Source organism: Myotis nattereri (assembly GCF_964212035.1).
Source record: "Myotis nattereri genome assembly, chromosome: 8".
Classification (NCBI taxonomy): Eukaryota; Metazoa; Chordata; class Mammalia; order Chiroptera; family Vespertilionidae; genus Myotis; species Myotis nattereri.
The window spans coordinates 22,010,645-22,036,352 of NC_138083.1; the positions used below are offsets into that span (position 1 = coordinate 22,010,645).

A 25,708-nucleotide genomic window follows, 5' to 3' on the forward strand; every position below is an offset into this window, starting at 1 on the left:
TTTAAAATAATCAATTTATACCAGCTCCCAGGGCAAAGAAGTATTAACTGTAGTAAATCTGCTTCTCCTAGATAATACCAATGAGGGGCAATTTCCGTAGTCATTTATAAACAGACATAATATTAAACAGCCTTTGAGTCTACTTTAAACATGTGTCTTTCAGCATGAGACATGTTTATGTACCTAAGTAATTTGGACTGCGGGGACACGGCAACCAATCCCTGAAAGAGATCATTTTTAACACGAGGAGAACTACAGAGCTGTTTCCAGAAATAAGAGAAATTTGACAATTTCAAGAAACCTTCCTCTTAGAAAGTCTTTTGTGTACTTAAAATTAGCACCAATACTCTACAAAAAGTGAAAAAATGAGGTGATTAAGAGCAATATACAGCTATAGAAAGAATCACATGTCTTCCAGCAATCCACTTGAAAGTAGTAAATACACATGTCAATAATCGGGCATATAGTGATCTGTCCTTAGTACCTATTAGCCATCCTTCCCAAGCTATGTTTTATTCTGATCATCTCCAAGGATAAGGGCTCTGTCCTTTGATTTGTAATTACGCCTCAGAACCAGTCTTAGATACTGTTATCTCAAGGTCTGAGCATAGAGGACAGTGAGCAGAAGCATTTCTCAAATTGTTTCATTCCCAAAGATAAACTGTGAAAATATACAGCTCAACTTAACGTTGGTGGACTGTGCCTTTTAAACCGATCCTGGCCCCACTCATCACAGTGAAGATAAAGAACAACCATGCCCGGGTTTAGCTCTGTTTTGCTAAGCGCTCTCTCAGATTTAGGAATGAACTCTCACACGCACCACTTTACTGAAGTTCATCATAGTAGAAAGAGGTGCGTCCCAGACCTCCATCTCCATAAATGAGGAGATGGAGGCTCAGAGGCTTGACGTGCTTTTCCCAGGGCCATGCACAAAAGTATCAGAGGGAGGCCTCATGCACTTGGCTAGCTTGACATCCTTATTTTTCCCCAAGGTCCATATTAAAAGTCTCTTTTTTGGTGTTGTTTTTGCATTTTAAAACAAAAGGAAAAGGATGATAGGGTGCTGGAGAGTGAGGAGGGGTCAAGGACACATCCTCTATCAGCTGGAGTGGTACAGAACATGTCTGCATGGCTGGACATGAAAGCCCTGGATACAGAGTAAAGGCGGGGTGACTGGCTTTCAGTTCTGTACTAGCCAGCTGCCTCACCCCATCACTTTGGGCTAGGTCCTAACCACAGTTCCTCCTTTTCCCCCCAGAAAGCTAAAGGAGTGCTTTTTTCTCAGTGTGGTTGTTGCTGTGTGTGTGTGTGTGTGTGTGTGTGTGTGTGTTTCAGTCACCCTTCTCCCAGGGCCTGAAGCTTAACAGCCAAACACGGGTATTGGGGAAAAGAACAGTGTAGCAGAAAGTGAGCAGACAGGCGGGCAGGCAGAGAAATAACTGCTTTAATTTTGCTTTGATTTCTGTTTCAAGTCCTGTAATGACAGATCTCACTCCAGTGCTCTATGTTTTGGAAATATACTTAAAAGGGGAATGTGGTTGTTTTTAGGTATATTTTAAGTGTTGACCGATAAAAAACAAATACCAGAACAGCTTAATATAGCATTTTACAAACCTTTTGGTATTCTAAGGCATCTGTGACCTGCAGAAATCTAATTGTTTCTCCAATACTCTTTGGAATTGTTCAGAAAGATGTGGTACAGTTTCTAACTGGTACATTAAGCATCTGGCCTGACTTTACAGAATCACAGATAGCTGACTGTGCACTCTCTCTCTATTTTATTAACATCCCATCGGCTCACGTTAAGATGTAGTACTGATGTGCCCTGACATGCATCACTACCTGTTGACAGAAAAAACTGGGCTAGACTTGAGAGGGTCTACAAACAGAAAATCTTTTAAAGATGTTTTGGCAATTTAAACAGAAACTCTGGCTTAAAAAAAAGAAGAAAGAAAGAAAGAAAAAAGAACAGCTTCAATTTTACAAATTCATAAAACATGCCCAAGTTTCAGCATGCCAAATTCTCTGAAAATTAATCTCCAGCATCCATTCCCTCCTTCTCTAACTAACAGTGCCCCATTTTCCTCGGGGTCATACCCTCTCCCCATTCTCAACCATGTGTTTGAGTGGGATTGACCCCACCTACAGCTCTTACGGAGGCATATGCTCATCAACATTCCCTTCCACCTTCCTGTAATAGAATCTGGAATGAGCATATGAGCAAGTTTAAACAAATGAGATAGAGCGAATCCCAGGCTTCTGTGCAGGAGGTGACTGCCTTTCCCTCGAACACTGCAACATGGGAATGTAATATGTGAAGCCTTAGAGGAGAGCCTGGAGCTGCCATGGGACCTTTGTACATCTGAGGAGGCTGCCAACACTGAGAAAAAGCAGCACACTCAGAGGCAGAGAGAAACTGCATTCTGTAAGCCGCTGTGTCCAACTTTACCTGAACCAGACATTACATTTGAATTTCTCAGTTAGATGAACCAATAGAGTCCAACTGTTGACTAGACAATAAGGCTTGGCTGTTCAATCACTTGAAACCAAATGGTCCAAGGCATTTTACATACCAAAAGCCTGAGCTGTTCTTTGTTGTTGTTGTTGTTGTTTTTCATAGACTTTGAAGACTTTATTCTCATGAAGAATGGTGAGGTGAAGAAAAATCCTCAAGAATGCTTCTTTCTGGACTTAAAAAAAACTCTAATAAATTCTAAAATTAAATCACAAATACCATATTGGAGGTGCACTGAGGGTCACCTCGTCCTAGGAGCTTCTTTAGTAGGGAATCCTACTAAAGGATGAATCCGTGTACAATGAATGAATGAATGAGTAAGTGAGGTAGCTTAAGCCTAGACAGGTTGAAAAACCTAGATTAAGTTGTTCCATGAAATAATTATATATTGTAGTCACTTTCAACTAGGTGTTGTTTATAGCAAAAGAGGTTTGGTTGGTTGTTGTTGATTTCACTTAGAAACACAAGTAAATGGCAGAGCCTGGGAAATCTGCTTCCAAATCCAATCTCCCCTGTTCATCAAGGAACATCTCATGTCTTCCCAAAACAAAACAAAATGCAAAACAACAAGTACCTTTTCAACCCCCAATGTCTACTAGAACTCAACTGAGTTCTCAGCCCTGGGAACATGAGGTCATGAAATGCATGAGGACAACAGAAAAGAAATTCAACAAGAAAAATCTCCTAGTTGGCCACCTCCTCCTCCATTTCCTGACTACAAAAAAGGGAAATTTTGAAGAGTGTGAAGCAAGCTGTCCTGGGCCTTCTCCTTCCTCCCTTTGTGTACACTTCTACCACTTCTGACTGTGCCCTTTTTCCAGACACTCAGATGCCCTCATCTTAATAATGGCAGCTACCGTTTTCTGGGTACTTGCTATGAGTCAAGCCCTGACCTAATAAACTCATAAAGGCTTAGTAATTTATCTGCAGCCATGTGGCAAAGCCAAGATGAAACCGGATATGTAGACTCTGAAGCCTTTGCTCTTGAACATGAGACTACTCTGGCTCCTCCTTTCTGAGTTGAATGCTCCTTGCTATAAGAATTAGTCCCTGCCCTCCTATCACAGCCTACAGAGCTTCATGCTAAAATTGCCTTCCTTCTTGCCCCTCCCACCAGGACAACCACCCCCTTAATGTAACTAATCTCCCTTCGGTAACAAAGGAGGAAAGCAACCTGAAGTAATTTAGGGTAACTCTTCATCTTTCCAGAGGCAGTACATAGTGTTTCAGAAGGGGTACATAATATTATAAGTTTTCTCCAACTGGCAGAATTTCAAACAGCAATGAGTTTAAAAAAAAATGGAGGCAGTGAAAGTGTGTATATTTTAGGATTGGGTTGGGAGGGGGCTGTTTTGAATTTGCTTCTAATATCAGTACCGCTAGTACAGCTTACAGTGTTCACAATATCTTACCTTCTTCTACATTTTCATTGACATCTTAAAAAAAAAAAAAAGCAACAATACATACTTGGTGTTCAGTAAATTCCTTCTGCCTTTATTTGCCATGTGATAAGAGCAAAGATCAAAGCAGATAATAAGAACTCAGATAACAAATGGTAGCCTAGAGACTGGAAACTTCAGCACTAACTCCCAGGCCAGTACCTTAGTTACGATGCCTATAACCAAAATTGTCCAATTCTCTTACTCTTCTCTTCAAAATCTGCCTGAATGCAGACAAAACTGCTTAAATAAGGATATAAGCCCACAGGAATTTGGCCAGGCAAAAAGTCCTTTTTAAATATAACCAACTCCCATCTGAAAATAGCTTCTAGAAATTATTTTTTTCATAAAATAATTTAATCCATGTATTTGTTATATCCACCCTTTATTGACAGATTGTTATTCCCACGTCTCTTTCCTCCAAAATTTCAGCAGCTGCATCTCAGTGTAACTTGTCCTGCCTAACAATTTCTAGGAAATTGACTTTTCACAGACTTTAGAATTCTAAAACTCCTGGGTTTAATTGGTATGTCCTTAGAGGCCCGCAAAAAAGTACAATCATAGAACAATAGGGGTCAATAACACCTCTTATCAGGGTTCACCTTCTATTTTGGTATCATCTATTCTTAGAGAGGAACTCAGAAGGTTAAACGGTTATTTCAAAAGCTTATAGAGAAAGCAAATGAAGCTAATGAAGAGACCATAATCAAATACTCCTGGAAAAGACAATTAGCTGTCTTCCTTCAGAAAAAAAAAAAATTCCTAGAAACAAACAAAAAATGCAAAAAAGAATGTTGTGAACCTCTAAGGATAAAACAAATAATATTAGTTTAATAAAGTTGCCTTCCAGGTAAACATAAAAGCAAAATTCTTCCCAGCAACATTTAAAAGTAAAACACATATGGGCCCAAAGCAATTACTGATTAAATAGCAGAAAGCAGGCTATGAAAATCATAATTGAAAATATGATCTCCTTCCCTTAAATAAATCAGTTATTTATTTGAATCTTCTTTCTATTTATTTGTATAATAAATATTCACAGTTGGGATTACTAGCCTTCATGATTATAACATTATTATAACTCGTTAATAATGAAAATAAAATGATGTAATATTTAATCTAATACAGGCGCTTAAAAAGTAGCATTTTCCTATTGTAATATTATAACTATGCTTCTAACATGCTTGCATTTTTTTTAGAAGCTTGCTACCACTACCTTGTTGTAGTACAACTTTAGAAAACGTTGAGATTCCAAAGGGCTGCCTCCAAACCAAATGCCATCCTCGCCTTGGCAGGCCGAGGGGCTCATTTTGGCTTCTCTCACTCCCTCTAGCGTTTGCAAAGCCCATCTGCCTGATTATCCAGTTACCTCACTGAGCGAGAGCTCGATTTAAGTCCTGCCCACCTATGACATCACCCCCTTCTTCAACCACTGCGAGGTGAAGCTTTAACTTCAGACTTGGAGGTGGGCTGTGAGCAGTAAACTGGAATGCTCTCCCTCGCTCACTCCTCAGTGTAGGAGTGCTCCGAAGCAGGACAGCTCAGCCTGCATCTGCCCTGGGCTTTGTGTGGACTGGACGCGGAGCCCGGGAGAGGGGGAGGGTTATCACTCCAGTTCCCAGTCAGTGGAATTATACAGCTATAGCGGCAGTATATATGGAATTGCTTTTCTTCGTCTTCCTGGTAAGTGTTTCCCATATTTTTACTTACGTTTGTCCCAGAAAGTTTGCTTGGTTTTTACTCTCTATAAAGAAATGACTTGGTACCACGAGGCATCCAAATCCAAATGTTTACTCAGTCACCAGATCCAGCAATATATGTGCATGCCAGCCAGCAAGGAAAAATTTGACTAGATAGCCAAATGCAAGAAGTTACTTAAAACCTCCTTTCATTAAAAAAAATTAAAAAAATAAAAAAGATAATAATAAATAGCTCTGTTCTGGCTCTTGTAGTTGCTATTTAAAGAGTCTTATGGAGAACATTAAATTAGAAAGTTAAATGTTAAATATCAAAGAATACAAGGCAGATTTTTTTTTTTTTTCACAGAGAGGAAAGCGAAAGGTCTTGCTAACTTGGTGTGTACTATATGTGTGGCATGATCACCAATTGCTGTTTTTACAACTGTGAAAGAAAATCAATAATCCCTCAGCCCATGAGTACGCAGTACATGAAAAGCATACATCTTGCTCACAGCGAGCTGAGCTACTCCTGGCGACTTCTTTGCCTCTGTAAGGATTAACAGCTACACCTAGATTTTAAAGCTGGCACTGCTATCCTGCCAGAGCCACTTCGGGCATTTCAGGCTTGCAAATCTCAACTAGTTAATTCAACTCGGAGGAGAGGGAGACTCTCTTCCAAACCATATCTCCTCTCCTGCACAAAGCCAAAATCCATCGCTTGGGCAAATGCAGTATGTGACTAGCATGATAATTGGCAAAGTCTACTCAGAAAAACTAACAAAGCTGAGCCTGGAAGCTATGCCTGATGTATGCAACGAGTTTGGGGTGGTGGGGGAAAAATGAGTAGAGCCCCCATCAAATGGGGTACGTAGACTATCCATTCATTTGCAACTTATAATAGGAAAAGCTTATTATATTGAAAGAAATACTTTGATACAACAAAGCTCTCAAAAAGTAGTTAAATCTATCTTCTTTAAAAAAATTTTTTTTTCAGTGAATTAGGTCTGAAACAAAATGGTTGCACTGAGGTAAAGAGTGCAACAGGCCTGTATTTTCTCAATATTGGGGAGTGGGGGTATTCTTAATTATTTATTTATTTAGCAGTAAAAGGAAAATGAATCATTGATATTTGCCAACTGTAGAACCAAATTCTCACATGGCTTTAAAAATTAGCTATTTCAAATTTTCTTAATAAACCTATCTGCTCTAAAATGCACATATGTCATTTCATTAGCAGGAAACAACATGAATAAAATCACTAGAAAAGTGAGTCAGTGGTAGCAATGCCTTTCTTTTATTGCTAATTGTATAAGAATATCCTGGCCAACATAAACATAAAGAATGAATTTGTTTGTTTTCAGATATGATCATAATGCTGTCCCAAAGTGACAGATGACTGATACTTGTCTCTCGTGAAATGAGTAAAGAAAGAAATTAATCCTTTAAAAGTAAAATAAAATATTAATATTATCACTACTACCAATATTAATATACCATGGTTTTTATAAGAAGATTAAATGAGAAGATTATGCCATTTAGTTTGCAAATATATGTGTGTGTACACCACAACATATGCACACATACAGACACACATACATTTATTAGCCTGAGATAGAAAAACAAGGTTACAAAAAATGTGATTGCATGTATTTAAGTAAAAAAGTCACATCATAAATTTTTAAATACGGAGCTTCCAAAACACATCAAGCTGAAGGATCAGCAAAGATATTATTAAATGAATAAACATAATGATTTCATAAATACTGTGTTCCTGTATAATACTAACCATCATGTATTAATTGGGCTTTTTCATTTCTCTGCTCCTCTACACCCCCCCTCCCCCTCCCCGCCCCCCCCCCCCCACACACACACCTTTCAAATCAATTATGGTTAGGTTCAAAATGCCCAATTAAATAAATACTTCCTAAACATTGACATTTGTGAAATACATAATTGGGCAGCAAATAAAGTTTTTACAGAAAGAAGAAAAACTGTAAGAAATTTTGTCATAACTGAATGTGGCAGCAAAATAGAAGGTATGTTTCTTTTGCTTTCAAGTGTTAATTAAGGAACCACCAATTCTATCAAAACTTTTTCAGAGCTAAATGAGGCAGTGTGAAATAAATTTGGTTGAAATCTTGTGGCTGTCAGACTTTGTTAGCAACCTATTAATTATCTTTACCCCAGTTTCTTCTCTAGACTATATTGCCCAATCAAATAGAAACTCCAATTATGTTCAGCATCTCCCGCCTAGGGATACAAGACCCTAATGAAAGCTCAGTGTCTCCAGATGAAAAATACAATTATCAGCTTGAAACATGCAAGAGCACTGCAGAGAGGTTTGTCTGTGCTTTTCTTGGCCACACAACCTAAGGCTGCCTCCTCTTTCTGATAATTTTCAATAATTTTAAAGCCTACAAAAATCAGTAGCAGAGAACTTGCCTTGTATTAATAACATGTAAATATTTCTTCTTTCTGCTTTTTATTTTTAATATGCCAATGTGCTTAGCAATATTAAATGTTGTCATTTTTTAAAAATTTGGTTTAAAACTGCCATTTCGGTTAATCTTAACTTTCCTCCTCTTTTTAAAGGTGGGTGGGCTACTAAACAAAGAATGTGACTAATGGCAAGATCCAGAGCTAACTTAAAAATTCTGTATAAAGCCCCCCAAATATTCTTTTATTCAACCAGTTTATTTTAATAGCATTATAAATAATTGTTGAAAGTCAAAGGAAGATCATCATAAATGAAGTCAATGAGGGAAATAAAATGCAGTAAATTTCTCAAAGGCTGTAATTTCTTCCCTCCTTTTTTCCCCCTTATTCTTCTTTCCCTCTCAAACCCCCCACCCGCCGCCCCCCACCTTTTGCCCCAGAGGCCTTCACTGTTCTTCTCAACGGGAGGCTTTGTTGTAATTAAACCAGAGAAAAACTGGCCGGCAGCAGCCCACATCTGACTTGCGGTTTCTGAAAGCAGTGTTCTGGTAGCGTGTACCACCCCCCAGCGGGCAAAAACTCTATAGTAAATCTCTCAGCAATATTAATTCTCAAAACTGCAATTTCCTCTTTAGAACATAAAAAGGGCTGTTTCTCAACTCCTTCTAACGTTCTTCCATTTCAAAAACTTCTAAGTCAACAAACCAACTTCCAAAAGAGAGATGGTTTGTAAATGCCTTCTGGGGAATAAAACAAAAAAACAAACAAAAAAAAAAAACCCCCTTCTTTCTCTTAAGAACCAAAATAGAAATATACATTTCAGAAAGCATTTTTCAGTTTTAGAAAGCAGATCAACATCACTAAACTTGGTAGAACATCATAGTAAAACAGTTTTGCAAACCATGTTTATATCGCACCCAAGAGCGAGTTTCAGGACTTTGATTTGTCTATTGACAAGAACACCGGAGAAAACAGATCTTAAAGAAAAATGAAAGAAATATAAGTTAAGCAGAAGCTAAAGTTGCATTTGTTTTGCATATGCATAATCTCCTTCCTAGCCCCCAAATCAGGTGTCAGGAGTGTATAAAAAGCTTGCTCCAGGTATTACTGTGCTTAAATGAGATGAGGGAGAAATTGCTCTCACACTGACTGACAATGACAGCTTTTGTTCTTTATTCTTTCACTTTCCATGTGCACAAGTTACCGTGGCAACTTTGAAAAGAAAACCCACAGACCATATTTGGTTAAACACCATTTTTAAAGTGTGCCACTGGACTGTGGATTGATCAGTTTATGCATTGCTGTTTTGTTTTGTTGTGTTTTTTTTTCCCTATTACTTTTGGTTTAAATCAGTAACACGTTACTCTGACATGAGAAAACAAGGTGTTTTATGATCTTGGATGTTCTCACCAGCCAGCACAGTGTTTGGCACACAGTAGAGCCAAATAGTTGTTGTATTAGTGTATGGAAATTTGAATATTAAAAATTTTAAGCACATCAACCAAATTGTACTCACAACACTGAAAACAGAGTTTCAAGTTTGCAATGGGAAAATATTTGCTTAACAAAAGCAAGCATAGTTTTAATTATAGCTGCTCAAAGTCAATGCAAACTTAGACCACATCCTCTGCCCCAGCTCTCTACTGCTCACCTTTACCACTCTCTAAATTAATATCTTATTCAATCTTACAAGTCTTGGTTCTCTAACTTATTGAGTTCGGCTTTAATATCATAAAAGGGAGCAGTATTCACTATGATGAAAGATAACATCCCAGCTTGCCTTTTGGTTTTAAGGATGCAACATTTAACTTCACAAGCCAAATAAATGAGGCAGAATTAGATATCATTTATCACAAACCTGTTGGAGGAAAGAATCAGTAACATAAAGGGAGAAAGTAAAAATCCTTTGATTGGGAACGTTTATCCCTATACTGCACAAGTAAAACAGAAATTTCTTCAGGCTAGAAAACAGTCTGGATAAAACCAAGTATGAAAAGGCACCCTTGCTTCTCTGGCTCTCAGCAAACCCTTCAGACTTCATGACCCTCATGAGGAGAGTTAGAAGTCCTTCTGCTTGCCTGGCATTCAACAAAAGAATTGGAACTTTCCTGAAATCTGATGATCGTGGAAAATTTAACTACCAGACAGGCTGCTTAGAAAGCATTTTGCTGTCACTATCAACTAACCTGATGTTCTCCAGTTTGTCAGTTTAACCATATATGTAGTGTATTTGAAATACCATGTCCTTACAAAGACTTAGCATTCGCAGGTTGATAATTTTGTTGTGCCTTTGCTAGCAGCAATTTAAGCCTTCATAAGTAAACTGCTTTCCTAATACTCTAGATTACGATTGTGTGAAATCCAATTTACCTAGAAATATTCACAGACTTAGATAAATTTGATTAAGCATGTGGTTTTTCCTCAATCTCAAGGTTTTACTCAAAATAATAATGCATTTAACTTGGCTTAAGAGTTCTACGTGCCATTCTACTTTTAGATTTAATATTTTAAATTATCAGCATTAAGAAATCATTATGTGTAGCAAATAATTAAAATAAACTAAAACTATCTCAAAACTATACTTGGTTTAAGATTTTTTTAAATGAGCAATGATGTCAAATAAAAATCAATTTAAATCAAAGGTGGCAAATAAAGGATTTAGGGAGTTAGCAATATCAGTATATAATATAACCTTAATCTAAGTGATCAAAACAAGAAAATACCTTCTCATCTCAAACATTCCCACCTTCAAAATATTGCAGAGGAAAGGAGAAGTAATCACATTAACATATAGATTGCCCCAATTTCTTGATTTTATTTAAATACCAGTTTTCTATTCAGATTCAACTTCTTAAATTAATTTTCATAAAATATCTAAAAATGATAACATGCTTATCTATTTACATACTTTCTTAGGTGCATCATGGAAATAAATTGGAGTTTTTTCAGACTTGATGATTACATTATAAATGCAATTTAGAAAAAAACTCCACAATTTTTATTTATAAAAATAAACTGAATAAAAAAGGTCCCTATTAAAAATTTGATTTACCAGTGATTATATTTTTCTTCTTTTTGATACAGCTTTAAATACAACATACTAAATTACTAATTCCATTAAAAAATAATTTTAAAACATTTCTTTAAGTAGCCGGGTCTCCATTTATATTTTTCCCCCAAGTTACCCCATTAACAATATTTTTCTAAAAGATCTTTTTTGTTGTTGTTCAGAAGTAATGGCCTCTTTCAAGCCTACGCAGACATAAAGGCTCTGAAGTCCATGTTGTGGAAACCTGGGCCACAGTGTCCATGGGGTTATTTTTCCTTTCATCATTCACATTCACATACATGTCTCCATGGGTGTGACTATGTAGAGTCAGGGCAGAAAGAAGGAAGTCTAAGCTTGGGGACAGGATTGCTTGTTTTGATTGGAGAGATCTTTATAGCCTTTGATGTGCAAAAACTGGTTAGCACTACAGTTTCAAATATAAAAGGGAAGGAGAAGATGTAAAAAAAAAAAATCAAACATGAATTGAACTGTTTTGAGCTCAAGTAAAGGGAGTAGGGATTGGGGAGGGTATCTTCATGTCTGAAAGAGTATCTTTCTCTCCAGAGAAGCCTGTTTGATGTTTCTGCCTTTTGTTTTAATGCAGTTTAGGGGAGAAGAGAATGGCATTTTCTGAGAAATTAATGAGAGTTAAGGCTTTCCATTAATCCCACATTATTACCATTGTTGTATTAATGGCAAAGTAAGTTTACATATCAAACGGAGCAGAGGGAGCAGCTTCACAATTGTAAAACAGGGAAAATAAACACATTAATTTTCCTTCTGTTCACACCATTTAGAATTTTTTTCCTTTTTCTATATTAAAAATGTGTAAGTCAATCAATCAATATGTATATTTTTTCTTAGAGCTTGATTTGGTGAAATATTTATAGTTAGATATAAGCTTTATCTCTGATTATCATTAATTATCACCTTAGACATACTCTTGGCTGACCTGACTAGAGGAACAATCAACAGTTTAAAAATCTCCATTCATCAGCGTCATCTTCTCAACTTTGGAGTATATACTCAAGTATGAGAAATGTCTGATTATTGGTAACATTTTAAGCAGGTTCTCACTTAAGATTTTTATATTGTTTTTTAATTAGTTTCTAATTCAATTTTAAAAAAGTAATTGTTTTTCTAAGCTTAAATTAACCAAATTATTTTATACTTTGAATCATTTTCAAGCTTATAAAACATTTATAGCAGATACTTTTTAAAGTAACTTTTTAATTATAATTTCAACATTTTGATTTTCCATTTTCACATATTGAAAAAGCAACAGTTTTCAAGAAAAAAAAATGCACTGTAGAAATTCAACAGCAATAATGAGCAAAGCCCTGAAGGTATCACAGTGAACCTTCACATTAAATAGTAAATCATTTAAACATTCCTCTGTGGGCACATTGCAATACCCACTTGAGACTACTTTATCCAACTGCTAACTGCTATTTTTGTTTCATGTTGCCTAAATAATAAATTAAATTTATCTGTAATTGTTTAAAGTTTTCTTTTGTTAATGCAGTTTATGATAGCATTGGTATCTGGTAACAAATTAAAATAAACTACATTTTCCAAAAGAACCAGAAACACAAAATTTTGCCGTGTTTAACATTCACTTTCATTCATGTTTGAATTCTGGAACAGATGCTATCCTTGTTGGATGCTAGGTAATTACAGGGGAAGAAGCAAATTGCTTCTGCTTTTTTTCCCTTAATTTCAGGGTCAAATATTTCCATGATACTCAGATGTTCCCTACGTATACAGAAAGCCACTGAGCAGGTAACCCTGGATTACAGATACTGATCCTACCCACCTCCCCCATTCACAAAACAAACAAACAAACAAAACAAACACTTCATGTATATTATATAATGGACAAAGCAGTCATCATTAAAATCAGTGATCTCTTTGGTCAAGTCTTAAGTCTTGTTTCAGAAATGAAAAATACACTTGTTGAAATTTTGCCTGTCCATATTGGAACCTAGAGAGACATGCCTTGTCAGGTTTGATATGCTTTCCTAATGGTCAGTCCAAGGATACTGATTGAAATACTGTCCTTTCTACTCAAAATACAGTTTTCAAATTCCATTTGCTAAAGTAAAATAAAATAAAATTCTATTCTCCTGAAAAACGAATTATGACTTTTGGCCAAGAAAACCTGATAACTAGAGTTTTAAGATCATCAACTCAAAAACCCCTCCAAGGAGGAGGGGGATGGAGTGCACATTCTGCACTTGGGAAAACTGAAGCCCACAGGAAAAATTAAGCAAGGTGCTGAGCAAATCAAAAGAAAAGTGTCTAAAGTAAACTTTCTTTCCAACTCTTTAGATTGTAGGTTGTATAATTTTGTAAAACCATGTCCAGAAATGTCTAAAAAGTCACCATGGTATTTCTGTAAAAAAAAGCCTTTGTTCTGTATTTGCTCACCTCTTTGACATATAATTGTTTTCTTCTTTTTATACACTTTATATCATATTATATCTAAGATTTAAAAGTGAACTCTTAAAGATTGGCTTGACCTGAATTCCAAAGCCATGGAAGGGGCTTACTGCCTCTTAAATGAAACTTTGCTCTGTGTTTAATTCAAAGTGACATTAATGAACAGTTAACAGAAATTATCTGGTGACAATCTCAACTTCGTCTCTTACTTTATTAATATAATAAAATGGGAAGTAAAAAACAAAGAGCTCATCTTATCCCTTTTCACTAACTACTGTGATAAAAGATGTTTTGCTTAAAGAAAGACTTAAAGTTAAATTTCTAGGAAATCTCTCTAGCATGTTAAAGTTCATTATTGGAAGTTCATTAAAACGTTTTACTTTCACAGGAGATGCTCAGACCCAGTATGCTTTAAGGAAGAGAAATATAAAGGAAATCTATTATGCTTCCTTTTTTTCCCACGAAGAATATTTGAATTAAGTTTTCTTTACCTCTTAAAAAAGAATACCTGTTCTTGCATAACGTGACTACACCAGATATTCTAAGAAAGCAGCAAGAAGCAAAAGCTGGAAATAGCTATTTCACAGCAGGTAATCATACCTCAGGATGTAGCTACTGTACAGAGTTTATACTTGGATGACCCTGGATGGGAATAAAGGTGGGGGGTAACTGCCTGAAAAACCTATTACTATCCAGGCCTTAGCATCATGAATGGCTTTCTTCATGAGGATCTGAAGTTACTATCTCTGAGCACATTGCACAGAAGAGCCAATAAGAATTTCAAAGAAAGCAATTTCCACTAAGGGAATTAAGCTACACAAAAGAAACCTTCACACAGAAACTCTATCAGAAAGAAAAAAAATACATAGGAAGCCATGTGTTCTACATAGTAACAGGAAGCTGAATTGTTTCTGGTCCCCACTTTAATGAGCTTGCCCACCATGCTGAACCACAGCTGGAATGTTCGTTGACAACAGTGAGCCTGATCTGGAGGTGTGTGCGTCATAGGATTACTTGAATAAACAGTGAAGAGCATTTCCAAGGACTAAACAAGAGATTATAAGTCCCATCCCCTCACCAGGAAAATAATATATGTGCATTGGATTTTCACTCACGCAAAATTTACTCACATCGTTGTTCAATAAGGTAGGAAGTATTTTATTTTCATGCCTAAAATTATAAAGGCTAATTAATACCTGAAAGTGCAGAAAAAATTCTATTACACAATAGATCAATCTAAATCTATAATTTTCCAGCCATGGAGAAGGTTGAATCATAATCTAGATTAGAACTTGAAGAAAGATAAATGCATTGTGAAAACATATTGTGAGATAGAATATAATGAAAAATGTGCACAAAGCCATTAAACCATGTAGTACAAAACATATAACAAAATGGGAACAAAAGCAAGACCTAGTGTAACATGAAATGGAATTTCATTAGTTGGATGTATTAGCTATGTAATTCATTCTTTCCCTAAAGTAGATGAAGAAGATTTCTTCTGCTTTTCTTGCTAGAAATACCCATCTAACAATGTTTAATAAAATAATAAAAAAAAGAAATAACATAAGTAATGAAAGCAAACAATTAGCTATACTGGGATTCAAGATCTCAAAAGGTGTGTACCTATTCCTAAATAGTAAAATAACTGATTTTTTTTTTACTACACATTTCTATTCCTGTACAGTCAATTTCATAAAAAGTAGACAAAAATTTGTTTTTTATAAACAGTAAAATTATTATCTTTAAATGAAACAAATTATATTCTTATTGTGTCAATTTATTCTGAATATTAAGAAAAAAATAAATATTTGATCAGCCTGGTCAGTGACTGGCTACAGAATTGATGTCAAATGAAAATGCTTTCAAATATTCAGCAAAACTTTAATTATATTTAACATTTCAAACCAAATGGGTTTGGAACATGATGCTTCTTAATTTAATACCAGAAACATTTAAGTTAGAGAGATTATATGATTGTGTCCATTGTTTGTTAGGTAGCAAAAAACCCTAAGCATGCAAAAAAAAAAACCCTAAAATATTAGAAGTGATTATAGATGTTTTAATTCCCACATCTATTTTGAATATAATCTGAAGTATGCTGATCTGATTGCTTTCTGTCTTTTTTTTTCTTTTTTCTTTTTTTGTTTAACTCACTGCATTGTAGGGCTCTGAAGCTACCTGGTATAAAGACCTCAACACTGCTGACCATGATCAGCCCAGCCTGGAGCATCTTCCTCATCGGGACTAACATTGGGCTGATCCTTCAGGTGGCACCTCTTTCAGTTATGGCTAAATCCTGCCCATCTGTGTGCCGCTGTGATGCAGGTTTCATTTACTGTAATGATCGCTTCCTGACATCCATTCCAATAGGAATACCAGAGGATGCTACAACTCTCTACCTTCAGAACAACCAAATAAATAATGCTGGGATTCCTTCAGATTTGAAAAACTTGCTGAAAGTAGAAAGAATATACCTATACCGCAACAGTTTGGATGAGTTTCCTACCAACCTACCAAAGTACGTAAAAGAATTACATTTGCAAGAAAATAACATAAGGACCATCACTTATGATTCACTTTCAAAAATTCCCTATCTGGAAGAATTGCATTTAGATGATAACTCCGTCTCTGCTGTTAGCATCGAAGAGGGGGCATTCCGAGACAGCAACTATCTCCGACTGCTTTTCCTATCCCGGAATCACCTTAGCACAATCCCCTGGGGTTTGCCCAAGACTATAGAAGAACTACGCTTGGATGATAACCGAATATCCACCATCTCATCACCATCGCTTCAAGGTCTCACCAGCCTAAAACGCCTGGTTCTGGATGGAAACCTGTTGAACAACCATGGTTTAGGTGATAAAGTTTTCTTCAACCTAGTCAACTTAACAGAACTGTCACTGGTGCGGAATTCCCTGACGGCTGCACCAGTAAACCTTCCAGGTACAAACCTGAGGAAGCTTTATCTTCAAGATAACCACATCAACCGGGTGCCCCCAAATGCTTTTTCTTATCTAAGGCAGCTGTATCGACTTGATATGTCCAATAATAACCTAAGTAATTTACCTCAGGGTATCTTTGATGATTTGGACAACATAACCCAACTGATTCTTCGCAACAACCCCTGGTATTGTGGATGCAAGATGAAATGGGTACGTGACTGGTTACAATCACTACCTGTGAAGGTCAATGTGCGTGGGCTCATGTGTCAAGCCCCAGAAAAAGTTCGGGGGATGGCTATCAAGGACCTCAACGCAGAACTGTTTGATTGTAAAGACCGTGCAGTTGTGAGCACCATTCAGATAACCACTGCAATACCCAACACAGTGTATCCTGCTCAAGGACAGTGGCCAGCTCCAGTGACCAAACAACCAGACATTAAGAGCCCCAAGCTCACTAAGGATCAACGAACCACAGGGAGTCCAACGAGAAAGACCATTGTAATTACTGTGAAATCTGTCACCGCTGACACAATTCATATCTCTTGGAAACTTGTCCTACCTATGACGGCTTTAAGACTCAGCTGGCTCAAACTGGGCCATAGCCCAGCATTTGGATCTATAACAGAAACAATTGTAACAGGGGAACGCAGTGAATACCTGGTCACAGCCCTGGAGCCTGACTCCCCCTATCGAGTCTGCCTGGTTCCCATGGAAACCAGTAACCTCTACCTATTTGATGAAACTCCTGTTTGTATTGAGACTGAAACTGCACCCCTTCGAATGTACAACCCTACAACCACCCTTAACCGAGAGCAAGAGAAAGAACCTTACAAAAACCCCAGCTGGCCACTGGCTGCCATTATTGGTGGGGCTGTGGCTCTGGTGACCATTGCCCTTCTTGCTTTAGTGTGCTGGTATGTTCATAGGAACGGATCGCTCTTCTCAAGGAACTGTGCGTACAGCAAAGGGAGGCGAAGAAAGGATGACTATGCGGAAGCTGGCACTAAGAAGGACAACTCCATCCTGGAAATCAGGGAGACTTCTTTTCAAATGTTACCAATAAGCAATGAACCGATCTCAAAGGAGGAATTTGTAATACACACCATATTTCCTCCCAACGGAATGAACCTGTACAAAAACAATCACAGTGAAAGCAGTAGTAACCGAAGCTACAGAGACAGTGGTATCCCAGACTCAGACCACTCACACTCATGATGCTGGAGGACTCACAGCAGACTGTGTCTCGGGTTTTTTAAACCTAAGGGAGGTGATGGTAGGAACCCTGTTCTACTGCAAAACACTGGAAAAAAGAGACTGAAAAAGCAATGTACTGTACATTTGCCATATAATTTATATTTAAGAACTTTTTATTAAAAGTTTCAAATTTCAGGTGACTGCTGCGATTGATGTAGTGGAGATGCCTGAACACAATTCTATATTTTAGTATTTTTTAGTAATTTGTACTGTATTTTCCTTGCAAATATTGAAGTTATAAACCATTTACTTTGTGTTCTACTGAGTAAGATGACTTGTTGACTGTGAAAGTGAATTTTCTTGCTGTGTTGAACAATCAGGACTGCATTCACATGAGATCCTTGTAGTATAAGCACAGGCCATTTTTCACTTTGGTATTAATAAAATGTAAAAAATAATACCTGGCTGAATGAGAAAAATTAAATTTCAAAAGATATTTATAAATTAATGTTCCAATTATTAAATTTGTATTATCCCAGTGGTTTTCAATAAATCAAAATATGTGAAGTAATGGGCAATATCAAACTTGCTGCATATCTCCATTTTCAGTCTAAGAAAACTAGATATCCTTAAGAAAGCAAGTATACCTTCTGAACTGAATACATCAGCTGGCTTAAAAGGAGTGTGAGGTCTGTTGTTAACAACACTTGGAGAATAAAGGACTTCACAAAAACAATAAAGTAAGCATGTTTCCAAGTTAGGGGAAAAACTTGTACTTAGAACAACATAAGAACTTAAACTTGAATAGCATAGTGAACACAGATATCAGAATTGCATTTTGGTTTTACCTATACCATCCTCATTTTTGAAAAGTGAACTCTAAAGATATAATTGTTAGTGTTTATAATGTTTTTATTACAAAGGATGTCAGACAAACCTTATACATATTAAAAACGTAGCATAACAATAAGAAATTCCCCTCAACAATGCAGAGAAAGTAGTACTTTAAATAAGTGAGCATTTAAAAGAAAAATAAATACTAGAAATCAAACTTAGATTCTGTTTATGTGAAATGTTTTGACACTGTACATAAATGTTCAATTTACTTTCACAACAACCAAGATTACTGCCCATTACTATCACTGTTTTCCAGATATTACATAATGAACTTGTAACATTTCTTTCTAGCTTCCTACTGAATTGTGAGCTATTGTTTAAAAACCACATCATTTTCTGTTGCCATGATTTTTTTTCCCAACAAAAAAACCAAAGTGCATTGTACGCCCTTTGGCCAGTCTTGTATGTGCCTTGATCCAACGCTACATGTATTCAGCTTCTAAAATTCGACAAATTTTTCATACTTCCTTAAATATGAAAAATTATGGTCTTATTGCTGAATAAAACAAAAAAAAGTACAAAATAATTGTGCTTGCTTTTTCGGGATTATGTTACTATCACTAAAGTAGCAAATTGCCCAGCACATTAGTCTAAGCACCCCCATGTATTTTTCTAGGCATAAAAATAAAACGTTGGCTACAAATAAAAAAAAAAAATAGCAGTATCTTGAGCTTGTGTATCATTTTACTTTAAAGAGTTCAGTGTTTCATGCATAAATTAATTTCCTAACAGCCTTTATAAATACTCTTATTTTACTTATTCATTCCATTGATGGAAAACTTCAGGAGAGGTTTTGTGACCTTTCTGGTTTGTACCCTGCTGCCATTATCCTGCCAGACACTTTTTAAGATGATCTCTGTAAAACTAATATTTTTTTTAAATAGCTTTTGATACTGTGGTTTGTCATCAGAGGATTTGAAATCTCAGATGTACCACTTACTGGGTATGTACTTAAATACAAACCATTTATTCTTCTTAGCTCAGTTTCCTTATCTATAAAGTGGGGCTATTATAGCACCTACCTCACAGGGTTGCTATAAGGATTAAATGAGGTGATATGCATGGAAACTGTACAAATGTTCAACAAATTGTAAGTTACTACTATTTGGTCAAGAAAAGTTAGCCAGGTGTTCCCAGGTTTTTGCTAGATATTGCTCCTTCTTACTATGCTAATGAATCTCTCCGCTGCCTAAGTAACCTCATTCATTATTCATTTACCATCTTCAAATGTTTTCTAATATTTTCTCTTTTGATTCCTGTTATGGAGGTTAGCTGTTTTCTAGGAATAACTTTGCAAAAATAAATGTGATTAACTTTAAATATAGGAAACATGTTCTGAAGGAAATTTGACTTTGCTTTCAGAGGTTTTGAGTAGTTCAGCTGTAGTCCTGACTGAAGTCAGGGAAAGAGCTAGATGGTTCCATAAAGTCCCTATAAACCTATGAGTTTATAAAAAGCCAAAAGCCAAGAGATTATATTGACTATTTTCCAGTTAGTATACCTTCCATGACCACAGGAAATTTTGTCTTCCTGTGCATTTAATAATTTTACCTGGGATAAACCAGAAACATGTCTTGTACCAGCAAATATAGAAAGCACAGAGAGATTAAACCTTTATTCTTTGACTAGGCTTGCTACAAAATCCAAATGCTTTGCTGAGAAAATAGATATCCTTTCAATAGAACAAAACCACAAGTCAACTTAAAGGGCACTAAATTAACTACAGATACATTTGCATATATCCCAAATGAAATATTCACAATTTTTATTGATCAGATACTAACACAAAACTGTAGGGAAAATATCCAATCCTGAGTATAAAGCTGACAGATTTAATAAGAATACAACTGGTGAAGTTACAAAAAAAGGTAAAAATCACTGCTTTGCTGATTGTTTGACAAAAATCAGAAATTGTTTTTGGATGCAGCCTCTAGTAACCACATTAAATCACTGTGCTTACACTCTGATTCCCTATTAAAAAGACACTGTGCTCTATATTTCAGCAAGTCTGTGTTAGTAAAGGTATTCCCCTGTGCCAAAGGAACTACTAAAAACTCTGCTTTACTAACTACAGTTTCTGACTAAAGTATGTTGTATAGCAACATGCCAACGTGGCAGTTTTCACGAGGAATCCAAAGAGACCCACATGCTTTAAAACCTGAAGTGTGGGAGTTAAAGGCACCAATCCACCACTATATTTAATATTAGCTCATCTGCTGCTGAAAACAGTAGAGGCCTTTAAAATTTTAATCCCTTTCTCCTACTTAGCATGATTAGCAAATCTTAATTTAGCATGGTTTTGGAATTGAAGCTTCTGCACTTTATGCTTTTGGACTTTGGTTAAATTAGCAAAACGTAACTCATGCTTATTGTGAGAGTGTAAAATGTATCTACAAGTAATCTCAATAGCCAATGATCTTCACTGAGTGGCTTCTATATTATAAAGAGCAAAAGCCTTGCCTTCAAGAACTGTATTGTCTAGAGGTTGTTAGACATGAATATAATCTAATGGAAGTTTACTGTGACTGCAGTATCGAAGAAATAATTACATCTGCTTGGGTGAACCAAGGAAGACTTCACGAAGGAGGTAAAATTAGGGCTAGGTATTGAAAGATATGAAGGTATTGAAAGAGAAAGCAAGAAAAGCAGATACTGCCCGGCCAGCATGGCTCAGTGGTTAAGCATTGACCTATGAACCAGGAAGATATGTTTCAATTTCTGGTGCCCAGCATGCAGGCTTGATCCCCAGTGAGGGGCATGCAGGAGGCAGCCAATCAATGTGTCTCTCATCACTGATAATTATATATCTCTCTCCCTTTCCCTTCCTCTCTGAAATCAGTAAAAAATATATTTTTAAAAAGAAAGAAAAGAAGATACTGGCTATGGAGTGAAAATGGTAATCAAGTCATGGAGATAGGAAAATAGGGCAATAATTTTCAGCGGCTTTGTTCAGGATCACTTGGGGAGGCTTTATTAAGATCACCAGTCCTCAAAACAGAGCTACCAAATTTAAATCTCCCAAGTAAAGTAAGGTTCGGCATTTAATTTTTTTTTAATTCCAAAGGTGATTCTGATGAGGCTGAAGACCACTAATTGATTTTATTTTAGTTTTATGTCAGGCTTTGTAATGTGGTGAATTTCATATTGAGAAGTCTGCTTGATATTATATGGCTGGTGCATAAACAATCAGTGTACTTGAGGGATATTTAGTAGAAATAAAGAATACTAGATGAAGGATGAATGAGGAGTCATCTTGAAGTAAGAAGACAAGTTAGAAGACTATACAGATTCCAGGCAAGCAGCAATAATGGCCTGAGCAGGGGAAAATAGTTTTCTTTTTATTTTTTTAAAATATAATTCAAAAAATACAGGAAAGGTAGAATTCCTAGAAATTGGAAACTGAGGAAAGAATAAGAAAGATTTGAAAATGATTTTCAGCTCAGGTAAAAAGAATGCTGATGGGGCAATTAATGATAGAAAACACTAGAAAAGCAAATTATTTTTGTACACACCAGGTTTGAATAGGTGACCATATGCACAGTACAGCTTTATACTGGCTAACTATTAACACTGCCCTCTTTAAACTTTCATAGTGACTCAGTTTAGATGATAAATTGTAATTGCCTTGGGTTTAACATATTTTTATGGTATCCCTCTGGAAATGCCCATAGGAAGTTGGAAATGAATGTCTGGGGACAGATCCTCAGCATCAGGAGAGGAATTCATACCCAGAAGGTTATTATCAAAATTGAGAGGTTAGATGAGATCACCAACAGAAAGTGGGCAGAGAGAGAGAGAAAATCGATGATCAAAGGTACCCTTGCCCTTTGTAAGGATAGAAGAGGGAAGAAGAGTCCAAAAACTAAAAACAATGTGGGGGGGGGGGTCACAAAGGAAGAAAAATCATGAGAAGAAAATATTATGAAATCAGGGAGCTAGAAATATTAAGAAAGGAGGAAGTAAAAAATGCAGTCAGGCCTGGCTGGCGTAGCTCAGTGGTTGAGCATCCACCTATGAACCAGGAGGTCATGGTTTGATTCCCAGTGAGGGCACATGCCCCGGTTGCGGGCTTGATCCCCACTGAGGGGCCTGCAGGTGGCAGCTGATCAATGATTCTCCCTCATTATTGATATTTCTACATCTCTCTCTCCCTTCCTCTCTGGAAACAATAAAAAAATATATTTTTAAAATCCAGTCAGAAATATAGACTGGGAAGAGGACACTGCTGAATATGGAAAAAGAGATCTACAGGGATTTTGAATGCAGTGTCAGCAAAGCAATAAGGCAAAAGTCTCCAGGATATTGACAGGATAATGGGAGATAAAGAAACCAAAAATAATCATTACGACTCTAAGAAGTTTGGAGGGTGAAGGAATCTTGGTCAGTCGTGTGAAGGATCAAGATAGATAAAAAGGAAGTGAATTCCAGGAGGGATATTTGTTGACCACAGGAATAAGATGGGGTATACAGAATCAGGAATCTACAGTGAGGGCAGGAGCATATTTCATAGGAGGAAACATAAACAAACCTTGAGATGCACAGAGGTGTGGGCCAACTCACAGCTGTGACTCTAGATGACTGGAGTCTGACAACCTACAGTGTTGAAAGAGTCACCAGCAAGGACGACAAAATCACTCAGAGAGTTGGAAAAGGTTGGTATGATGGTAAGATCTCTAAAACCATTCCTAAGCAAGATCAGAAAATGTCCCAGAGATTAAGAAGAGGAAGACAGTGATGATATCAGGTGATGTTGATGTAAAATAAGCACTTCCAAGGGAAGGCTTCTGAATAAAGGTGATGTAATCACAGTCAGGAAAGTGGTCTTTCAGAGGCAGGAAAAATTTATTTGAAACTCCCTCTCCCCTCCCCTCGTTTCATCAAATAGTTACAACAAGAGATGCAACAGGTAGCAGGGAGGGTCATTCTCAGGGAACAGATGTCAATTAATTCAAGGTGGTGGAAAAAACGTTAAGAAAAATGTTCCTTGTATGGGGAACTGGAACCCAAAGGTAAAGAATTGCAATGCTTTCAGTGGAAGCAGTTAGGAGATGGGCCAAAAAGGAGGTCAAATCCTTAGAGACACAGAACAGAAAAGGAGCACAGAGGAGGGCATTGCACCTAGGACTCCAACAGATGATCACAGTTAAAAAAAAAAAAAAAAGAAAAAAAGAAGAAGCATGTTGGCCATGAGAGATCGGTAGAAACTCCTATTAAATAGTAAAGACATTCTGAAAAGATGAAAGAAAAAGAACTAGAACAACCAAATCACCCTTGCTCTATTGTTTGGACATCAAAACATAATTAAATCCAAATTTATCTCAAAATACACACTGAGGAAGTATTTCTATCCACCCACCCCAATTTCTACCAAGCTTTCCCACAAGTATCATAGGACTGCAGGTGAAGGGGCAAGTAAATCACATTATGGACCCCTCCCACTTCCTATCCCCCATCTCATTTTTACATTATTTGAGTGAAATGAGATTAGAAGTAAACCTCAGTGCTGCCTTGAAAGTTTTTTTTCTTCTTTAACAGGCTTCAAAGGGAAGCATGCAGCCACAGGGGTGTGGAAGTTGGGGATAATGGGATTTTACAGACTGATTGTGTGTACACATAAAAGCAGGGCTTCCTTTGCAATGCCAGCTGGCCAGAGTGCAGAGGGGGCAGACTAGGAAATTACTACCCAAAGTAATTACCCTTCTGTAAGTACAGCATAGCTCTAATAACTGTGACATTACAAAGCTGAGGCTAGTTCATATCAATGTTCCATTAAAATGTATGGAACCACTGCTGGAATTCCACATTTTAATTTCATAGAGATGAGGACCAATGATAATTTTTTTTATTGTAAAGACTAGGTAAACAAAAGTCTAACAGAATTCTCTTTTTAAAATACGTTGTGTAAACCTTAATAATGCCTTACACATACAGTGGGCTTCCTAGACATCTGGTGATCATGCTGCTGCTGCTGCTCCATTCGATGAGGACTCTGTCAGGAACAGTGCTAAGTGTTCTATATATTTTAATATTGTTTAATTCATATAATAATTTTACAGGTAAGAATTATTATGTGTTGTGTGTTTTGTTGTTAATTCTCACCTGAGGATATTTTTCCACTGATTTTTAGAGAGAGTGAAATGGATGGGAGAGAGAGAGAGAGAGAGCAATGTAAGACACATTGATTGCCTCCCACTCGTGTCCTGACTGGGGCTGGGATCGAACCTGCCACCCAGGTATGTGCCCTTGACCAGGAATCAAACATGAAACCTTTTAGTGCACAGTTGACACTCAAAACACTGGCCAGGGCATTATGTGTATTTTGAAGATGAGCAAATTAAGGCTTTGAAAGATCATGGAGATATTTTATTCATTCAACATTAACAATGATGTATTGACTACCTACTGAAAAATTCTTAGGGCTGGGTATACAGCAGCAAACCCAAAAGAGATAAAGATTGCCCTAACCGGTTTGGCTCAGTGGATAGAATGTCGGCCTGCGGACTGAAAGGTCCCAGGTTCAATTCTGGCTGAAGGCGTGTACCTTGGTTGCGGGCACATCCCCAGTAGGAGGTGTGCAGGAGGCAGCTGATGGATGTTTCTCTCTCATCGATGTTTCTAACTCTCTATCCCTCTCCTTTCGTCTATGTAAAAAATCAATAATATATATATATATATATATATTTTAAAAAGAGATAAAGATTATAATTGGGGGTGGCAGGAATTCAGATATTGCCTATAAAAACAAGTGAATAAAAAGTGAAAAACTGTGATAAGTGTCATGGCAGGGAAAAAAAAAACATGGTTCTATGAATGAGCATAACAGGAGAACCTGTTTAGACTGGGTAGTAAGGGAAAGTCTAAGGCCTGAGGGATAAAGAGTCAGCCATGTGAAGAATGAGGTAGAGCATGTTCTGAGCACAGGAAACAGGATGTGTTCAAGATTCAAGCGGGGAATCAGCTTAGTGAGTTTAGGAATGTCAGAGGGCTCAAGTTCAGAGAGCAAAACAGAGGTGAGCTCAGCGAGGCAAGGCTGGATCAGATCGTGCAGGGTCTTGTAGGCCAAGGCCAAGGCCACGGCCAAGGGAAGAAGTCTGGACTTCATCTTAACGCAA

The 25,708-nt window shown here is 36.9% G+C and overlaps 2 protein-coding genes across 6 annotated transcripts in view; one reads left to right on the forward strand and one right to left on the reverse strand.

Moving 5' to 3' along the window:
- Window positions 1–25,708, reverse strand: part of MACROD2 (mono-ADP ribosylhydrolase 2) — a 1,902,899-nt gene that overhangs the window by 1,598,611 nt on the left and 278,580 nt on the right. The gene's annotated exons all lie outside the window — the stretch shown is intronic.
- FLRT3 (fibronectin leucine rich transmembrane protein 3) lies at window positions 5,383–19,230 on the forward strand. 2 transcript variants are annotated; one of them, XM_081097748.1, is made up of 3 exons: window positions 5,383–5,637; window positions 13,949–14,706; window positions 15,728–19,230. In XM_081097748.1, the coding sequence occupies exon 3, from the start codon at window positions 15,771–15,773 to the stop codon at window positions 17,718–17,720; it is 1,950 nt and encodes a 649-aa protein (XP_080953874.1). In that variant the 5' UTR covers window positions 5,383–5,637; window positions 13,949–14,706; window positions 15,728–15,770; the 3' UTR covers window positions 17,721–19,230. The 2 variants fall into 2 exon arrangements, with proteins under 2 accessions (XP_080953874.1, XP_080953875.1); XM_081097749.1 differs by lacking the exon at window positions 13,949–14,706 and having other exon boundaries at window positions 5,460–5,637.

Excerpts from the sequence above, each read along its gene's own strand:
- FLRT3 (XM_081097748.1), top strand. The coding sequence starts at position 15,771 with ATGATCAGCCCAGCCTGGAGCATCTTCCTCATCGGGACTAACATTGGG.